Source organism: Solanum dulcamara, chromosome 2 (assembly GCF_947179165.1).
Source record: "Solanum dulcamara chromosome 2, daSolDulc1.2, whole genome shotgun sequence".
Lineage (NCBI taxonomy): Eukaryota > Viridiplantae > Streptophyta > Magnoliopsida > Solanales > Solanaceae > Solanum > Solanum dulcamara.
In genome coordinates, this window is record NC_077238.1 from 73,039,604 (window position 1) to 73,048,555 (window position 8,952).

An 8,952-nucleotide genomic window follows, 5' to 3' on the forward strand; every position below is an offset into this window, starting at 1 on the left:
AGAGGGTTTTTAATGAGGAAAAACTGATTTATACACGTTTAGGGATATTAAAATAACTCCACAAAGGGTTATAGGATAAAAATACCCTTAAAAAATAAAAGGGGCATTGTTCGGCTTAGACAGTGGAATCTATATCCTCTGCGCGTAGCGTAGCCATCGCGGACTTTGTCAGGATGGAACGTCTTTTGTAAAACAGTCATAACATTTTACTTAAAACTCCAAATGAGACAAACTTGGTGGCATTGGAAAGAGGACACGTAGATCTTTAATTTGATAAGTTATGGGATACCTAAATCTTAATATTATTAGTATATGATCATTTAAAGTTGACCCTTATAAGATCTTATACGAAAACTTAATCGGTAAATGATCTTTCAACTCGACTTAGTACTAGAGGTTCTTTATGACCCTAATTCACCTCTAAAAAATTCAAATACTTAGAAATTGATCCTACAACATATATGCCATTAGAAGTCATCGCGTTCGGGCCTATACGCATAAGAAGAATGGCTCGGGTTTTAGCTTAAAAAAAATTCAGGGTATAACAGTACCTTTCATGATCTTCAAGGTTTAGAAGATCAAGTCCTTCAATCAAGTTATTGCCATAGATAAAGGTTAGTATTCCCTTTTCATTCTTTTATATTGATATTTATGTCCAATAATTTACTTTTGATCTTTGGTAAATTCAATGAAGAATTCCAATAAACCACAGCAAGAACACCCACCAAATTTAACTTCTCTTTTTGTTCGTATCGGGTCTTTCAAACAAATTACTCTTTCTTTTTCTTTGCAGCTTCATCAGCTTGACTTTTACCTGTCCATTAATTGGAAAAGATCCAAATAACATCAATGTTATGTATTCAATTAATTACTTAGCTCTTATCATTTATGGTTATGGACCCACAGTCCATCTGCACAAAGAAAAATTGGACCATGTGTATACTATTTATACCACTTGACTTGACCCTATCTTCATTTAAACTTTTCATAGTTTGATGTCCTGTTTATAACTGTCTCAAATATCACAATTCTATCTCTTACCACAACCACAATATATCCACACACTTCTTATTTGAATTCATGGCATCAACTTCTTCTTTTGCAAGTAATTCACACTACTGTCCTCGATGGAAGTACGTTGTATTTCTAAGTTTTAGTGGTGAAGATACTCGAAAAACATTTTCTAGTCACTTGTACGAAGGTTTGAAAAATAGAGGAATATTCACCTTTCAAGATAATATAAGGATAGAGCATGGCGATTCGATTCCAGAAGAACTCTTGAAAGCTATCAAAGAGTCTCAAGTTGCCCTCGTCATTTTCTCCAAAAATTATGCTTCATCGACATGGTGCTTGAATGAATTAGTGAAGATCATGGAATGCAAGGATGGAAATGGACAAACAGTTATACCAATCTTCTATGATGTGGATCCATCACATGTTAGAAACCAAAGGGGGAGCTTTGCAGAAGCATTTGCCCATTATGAATTAAAGTATAAGGATGATGTTGAGGGAACTCACAAGGTGCAAAGATGGAGGACTGCCCTAACTGCTGCTGCAAATCTAAAAGGATATGATATCCGTGACGGGTGAGATTTTTTGGGTGATGGGTGAGCTAAAAATATATAATTTCTTTTTAAAATAATTTCCATTCAAATTTGGATGCTTTTGTGAAGCCTAACAATATTCTACTGTAGAACAAAAGAATCTATACCTCCAAAATGTATTAAAACAGAATCAACATTAAATAATTTTATCATGTTTATCGAATTAAAAAGGTGTAAATTAAATTAATATATCTTTGAGCTAAGAATACCTGATTCACAATCTAATTTTATTGATTATCATTTATAATTAAGAAATATTTTTATGTTTTTTTTTTCGGAAAACATAAACTACAATATTTCCTATTTAATGCCCTCTTGAACATTAATAATATGAAATACTTGACTTTATCACATTATTAACAATCAATCTTCTTATTTTATGTAGAATTGAATCAGAGAATATCCAGCAGATCGTCGATCACATTTCTTCCAAATTATGCAAGAGTGCTTATTCGTTATCTTCTTTGCAAGATATTGCGGGAATAAATGCTCATTTAGAGAAACTAAACTCGCATCTTCAGCTAGAAATCAATGATGTTCGGATTGTAGGAATTTGGGGAATAGGTGGAGTCGGTAAAACGACAATAGCAAAAGCCATCTTTGATACTCTGTCTTATAAATTTAAAGCTGCTTGTTTTCTTGCCGATGTTAAAGAAAATGCAAAAAATAATCAATTACATTCTTTACAAAATACACTTCTCTCTGAACTGTTAGGAAAAAAAGATGATTACGTCAAAAATAAGTATGATGGGAAATGCATGATTCCAAGCAGACTTTGTTCTAAGAAGGTGTTAATTGTACTTGATGACATAGATCATAGTGATCATTTGGAGTATTTAGCAGGTGATCTTGGTTGGTTTGGTAATGGCAGCAGAGTTATTCTTACAACTAGAAATAAACATTTGATAGACAATGATGAAGAAATATATGAGGTGTCTACCCTACCTGATCATGAAGCTATGCAATTGTTCAATCAACATGCATTTAAAAAAGGAGTATCAAATGAGCGTTTCAAGAAGTTCTCATTGGAGCTAGTAAATCATGCTAAAGGTCTTCCTTTAGCACTGAAGGTGTGGGGTTCTTTGTTGCATAGGAAAGGCCTAACTCAGTGGAGAAGCACTTTAGATCGAATAAAAAAAAAATCTAGTTCAGAAATTGTTGAAAAACTCAAAATAAGTTATGATGAGTTGGAGCCCGAAGAGCAAAAGATATTTTTAGATATAGCATGTTTTTTCCGAGGATATAGAAAAAAAAGAGTCATGCCAATCCTTGAGAGCTATGATGTTGGAGCTGAATACGGATTGGATGTCTTAATTGATAAATCTCTTGTGTTTATCTCCAAAAATGATATGATTGAAATGCATGACTTGATTCAAGATATGGGTAGATATGTCGTAAAAATGCAAAAAGAATCGGGAAAACCTAGCAGACTTTGGGACGTTGAAGATTTTGAAGACGTGATGGTCAATGATATGGTAAGTAGGCTAAACAATGCAATAATATTCAGTTTTCAGTTTTCGTATATCAGAATTCATTTATCTTGTGTTATTAAGCCATGAATTAGTCTAATAGGCACTAAATATGTATAATCAAACTTCCATTCTTTGTATTAACTTGAAATTTGTTTATAATAACTCAATCGGTAACTGTTTAAGCTAATATTACCCACCAATTCAACACGAGTAACTTTTTATTAATAAAAATCCTCAATTGGAAAATACAAATTAAAAGGGACAAAACTTAACTTACCAGTTCCTGGGTTGAAATTCACATGATCATTGACTATTTTTGTTTAAAAGGTGTCAATTATTGGTATTGTTTCAACTACAATTTCATTCTATCACAAAATGAAAAACTTTTCGACATGAATCTTTTTTATCAGGGTACCAAGCTGGCAATGGAAGCAATCTGGCTAGAAGGTGTTCAAAATCTATGCTTTAGTAATAAATCCATGGAAAATATGAAAAGGCTTAGAATATTATACATCTATGGTTTTCATGCACATGATGACTCCATCGAGTACCTGCCCAACAGCTTGCGTTGGTTTGACTGTTGTGCGTATCCTTGGGAATCCTTACCAGAAAATTTTGAACCCAAAAGGCTTGTTCATCTTGATCTCCGGGGGAGTTTACTGCGTCATTTATGGACAGAATTAAAGGTACGATAAATACACATTATATTGACATCTTTTGAATAGCTCAATCTGACCTATAATTGCTTTGCGTTGGATGATTTATTAACCAACTCCAACTGTTAAAAACATAGGAAGGCGATAATGTAGTTCATTTACAATTGATTTGGCATCATTTAGTGTTGCAAATTCTTTTGGCGGGTGGAATGCAAAAATTACAGGTTTCTGCATCGGCTTTTTTTTGCGCAAAACGCACAGACTGTATCCATAAAACTAACTTTGTCCGCCAGTTAATATAATTTTTTATATTATTTAATTTAAAATATTTTTATCAAATAAAATAATTAATAGTCCATCAGTCTATTTTAATTTAATTCACCACGATTTCAATAAAGAGTCAATGAAGTGAAATTATGGACATCCCTCGGTTTTAACTGACGTTGTCTGTTGGTTTAATGAAGACGGCCTATGCTAAACCAATGATGCCCAGTTGGTCGGTTTGAGGTTGGTTTTAAGAGAAAAATTGAGGTGATTCATCGGTTTCCGCCCTCAATTTTGGACCTGTTTTTTGTATGTGTTAGAACAATTATTAAACTCTTGGAAAAAGAAATAATAAGGAAATAAAAGAGAAAGTGTGTAATCTTACGAGAAGGGAAGAGAAAGATTGTGATTTGGACAAAATAAAGAATATAGTACCTTTACACTTATTCAAGAACACAAAGGTCATTCACTCATTTGATGCCTACAAATATAAAATAACAAGAAAGGAAATAGTTTATAATTCTCATTCTTTCTGTGTTCTGAATAGCAGCATTTGCCGTCTCTGCGAAATCTAAATCTTAACCACTCCAAAAGGCTGATGCGAACACCAGATTTCACGGGGATGCCAAATTTGGAGTATTTGGATCTGGGATGTTGTAGTAATCTTGAAGAGATTCACCATTCCCTCGGATGTTGCAGAAAACTCATTATGTTAGATTTAAGAGATTGTGAAATCCTTAAGACATTTCCATACGTTAATGTTGAATCTCTTGAGTTTCTGAATCTACAATTTTGTTCTAGTTTAGAGAAATTTCCAGAAATCCTCGGAACAATGAAGTCGGAGTTAGAGATTAAGGTGGAACTCTCTGGGATAAGGGAACTACCATCATCTATTCAGTACCTAACTCATATTACGAGGCTAAATTTGAGTGATACGAAAAACCTTGTAGCTCTTCCGAGTAGCATTTGTAAGCCGAAAGGTTTGGTGAAGCTAGATGTGTCGTGGTGCACAAAACTTGAAAGCTTGCCAGAAGAGATAGGTGATTTAGAAAACATGGAAAAGCTTGATGCCAGACATACACTAATTTCACAACCTCCACCTTCCATCGTCCGCTTGAACAAGCTTAAATTCTTGACGTTTGGACCAAACAAATCACAAGATGGAGTGTTCTTTGTGTTCCCTCAGGTGAATGGAGGGTTATGCTCATTGGAAATTCTGGATCTCAGTTACTGCAATCTAATTGATGAAGGACTTCCGGAAGACATTGGATGCTTATCCTCTTTGAAAGAGTTGTATCTCGATGGAAATAATTTTGAGCATTTGCCTCGAAGCATAGCCCAACTTGGTGCGCTTCGTTCCTTGTACTTATCAAATTGCACAAGGCTTAAAGAGTTGCCAGGTTTCACGAGGATGCCAAACTTGGAGACTTTGAATCTGCCAAATTGTATTAATCTCGAAGAGGTTCATCATTCCCTGGGATTTCTCAGAAAGCTCTTGAGATTAGAATTGACTGATTGCGAACGGCTTAAGAGGTTTCCAGCTCTATGCATCGATACCCTTGAATATCTTGCTATGAAGGGGTGCTCTAATTTAGAAAATTTTCCAGAAATCATTGGAAGCGTGAATTTGGAGTTAAAGAGTGGGATAAGGTACCTATATTTGATACTCTTAGAAAATCTTGTAGCTCTTCCAAGCAGTATTTGTAAGTTGAAAGGCTTGGTAGGTCTAGATGTGTCGTGGTGCTCAAAACTTGAAAGCTTGCCAGAAGAGATAGGTGATTTAGAAAACTTGGAGGAGCTTGATGCCAGCTATACTCTAATCTCACGGCCTCCGCCCTCCATTGTCAGGTTGAAAAAGCTCAAATTCTTGAGTTTTGCAAAACAAAAATCACAAGATGGAGTGTACTTTATGTTCCCTCAAGTGAATGAAGGGTTACGCTCACTGGAAATTCTAGATCTCAGTTACTGCAATTTCATAGATGGAAGACTTCCGGAAGAAATTGGATGCTTATCCTCTTTAAAAGAGTTGAATCTCAGGGGAAATAATTTTGAGTATTTGCCTCAAAGCATAGCCCAACTTGGCTCTCTTCGATTGGACTTATCACATTGCAACAGGCTTATAAAGCTGCCAGAATTTCCAGTGCAATTGGATACAATATATGCAGATAGGAGCAATGGTTCGATCTGTAATTCGCTGTTTCGGAATATCTCATCATTGAAGCATGACATGTAAGCTTCAGATTCCTCGTCACTAAGAGTATTTACCTCTGGAGAGAATATCCCAACTTGGTTCCACCACTGGGGAACTGGTAGAAGGGTAACAATCAAGTTGCCTGAAAATTGGTATGCAAGGGATAACTTCTTGGGATTTTTTGTATGTTACTCTGGCAGCTTAATTGACACCAAAGCATACTTGATCCCCTTATGTGATGATGGGATGTCGTGGATGACCCGGAGACTAAAATTAGCCCTTCCAAAATGTAGTACAGAACCTAATATTCATTTTTTCTTGGTACCTTTTGCTGGCTTATGGGATACATCTAAGGCAAATAGAAAAACACCTAATGACTATGGGCTTATTAGGTTATGTTTTTCTGGTGAAATGAAAAAGTTTGGATTCGTTTGTTGTATAAAGATGAGCTTGAGACATTGTTACAAATGAGGGAAAACAATGATGAACCAACAGAACATGGAAGAGCAGATATGATAGTAGTGAACACCATGACTCCATGAGAAACAAAGGTCACATTTCTAATATTCATCGGAGCTCTGTCTTTGAGAATCGGCAGCAACAAGTATGTTCGTGTAAATATAGGTATATACCTCTCCTATTAGCTATAAAATCTTATTCCAAATCTAATATTTTTTTTCTTCTCATTCTTTCTTCTTTTTTCCTTTTTGTTGTCTTTCTTGTTTCCCCTATTGACAGGAGCTCATCAATGGGTGAGGTACGTATCATCAATGAGTTTTGTCTTATTGATTCTCCTTCTTATCTCCGCTTGTGAGTTTAAGGCTAACAACGAGTTTAAATTTTCATTTTCAATGCTCAGATCAAATCTTGGAATCATGCTATATTAGTTCAATTAATAGTTAAAAGTCTTCATAAATCAATTAGTACTTAACCATAAATGTGAGTGCTTTGTTTAACGATGTGTTGCATTAGTTACAGAGCAAGCTTTCTTCCATGACGTGAAATTCGGTGGGGTTTTCAGGCCAGTGCATATGCTGAGGAGTTTATGTGGCAGTTCTCACGGTTTGATCAACAGGGAAAGAGTTTGAAGATGTTCAGGAAAAATCAGAAGTTTTTTGTCAAAAGGTGGAACGACTCAGTTTAACACTTCTGCATTAAAACAATTTCTTGTCGAAAGGTAATGATCATGCTCTAACTATAGCAATATACTTTTGAGGGAGAAAAGTGAGAGATATCAAAGTTTCTAATTTCTCAAGTATGTAACGTTGATTAAGTCACACGAATCATCATTGTATGACTCAGTCTAGTCCAGCGCAGCACTTGCATGACAGTTGACAGAATATTTTCTTGTCTGAAGATCGAGTATTTCACAAGCATGTATTATTATATTTTTTCCTTTCTTGTTGTAAAGATATGGAACCTTGGCCTAACTCAACCCCAAAAGCTAGTTCATGAGGGGAGGATTGTCCAAGTCTATATAAGCAGACCACCAAAGCTATTCCCCAACCAATGTGAGACTTTACCCACTCTAACACCCTCCTTGACACCCAGGCCAAACTAGAGCGTGGACTGGGAGCCCAAACGGGGATGGACCTAGCTCTGATACATGTAAAGATATGGCACCTTGGCCTAACTCAACCCCAAAATCTAGCTCATACCACTAGTCCATTCCCCAATCAATGTGTAGGACTTTACCCACTGTAACACTTGTATTTGTCTTATGTTTATCTGAGAAAATCGATGTATATGAATGTCTTGAGATATGTTGTGGTTGTGGATTCTGTCAACGAGAAAGGCACTGTCGAGCTGCGAAGATACAATAAGGAACATCATTTGCACAACTCTTAGAATCAAGTGTGGGGTCAGGGTGCTAGGACTGAAGTGATAACTGGTGGAGTATTCTGTGGCATCTCTGTTATAACTTTTAAATACAAATATCTCTCTTGTTACGAAAGGGAGTTGGGTAAAAGATTGAAACGATTGACATGTGCCAGTGGAGGAAGCTGGAGTACAAGATGAAGTAGGTTCGGTCTCCCCTGTGAAGGTGAAAATAAGCAACAAGTCTTTGTGTTAACTTGTCTCTTACATCAGACAATAAGAGAAAGCTAATTGTAGTAGAGTTAAAGGCTATTTTTTTTTTCAATTTCCTTGAAAACTATTGAGTCCTAGACATTATACCAAATGTTACTTAGGAGTCGTTTCCTCTCAAAACTGTTTGCGCCAATTCATTGCTAGATGTGATGTGATCGGATCAATTGGGAATGTATAATCTTTTTTATGTTACTGTCTGCTGTTTTTGTATAGTTCTCGTCTTTGTAAAAGTGACGTGAGTGACATCTCTTTTGGACCAAAATACTTAGTTTCATTACGAAATGAATTCACAACTTTTCCTATGCTTACAAGTAGCTTCCAAAAACCATTTGCAGATGAATGTACATGAAGCAAGAAACTTGAGCCAAAACGGGTGGATGAAATAAGTCTAGGAACTATCAGCAAGTCGCCTCACATCAGAAAGCACGAGTGGTCCAAAGGGGAACTATTCTTCCATTGGTATGCAGAATTCAAATACTGAAGAAGCATAGTTATCTACTGCAAATCAACAATGGTAGAAGTAGAAGTATTTTGTGAATATGAAGCCCTGCAAATGATCAGTCTAGCATGCAGATTAAGTAGTTCAGAGCAGTGATGTTAGAAAATTATCGCTTCGAATTGTCTACCATTCTTCATCTTGGTGACTTAAGTTAGTTAAAAATATCTTTGACAAC

At 35.7% G+C, this 8,952-nt stretch overlaps 1 protein-coding gene across 1 annotated transcript; it reads left to right on the forward strand.

Moving 5' to 3' along the window:
- The first annotated feature begins 977 nt into the window (after positions 1–977).
- LOC129880701 (TMV resistance protein N-like) lies at positions 978–8,952 on the forward strand. Its single transcript, XM_055954864.1, has 7 exons — positions 978–1,586; positions 1,990–3,079; positions 3,487–3,762; positions 4,547–6,811; positions 6,926–6,944; positions 7,160–7,364; positions 8,614–8,952. The coding sequence occupies exons 1-4, from the start codon at positions 1,081–1,083 to the stop codon at positions 6,227–6,229; spliced, it is 3,555 nt and encodes a 1,184-aa protein (XP_055810839.1). The 5' UTR covers positions 978–1,080; the 3' UTR covers positions 6,230–6,811; positions 6,926–6,944; positions 7,160–7,364; positions 8,614–8,952.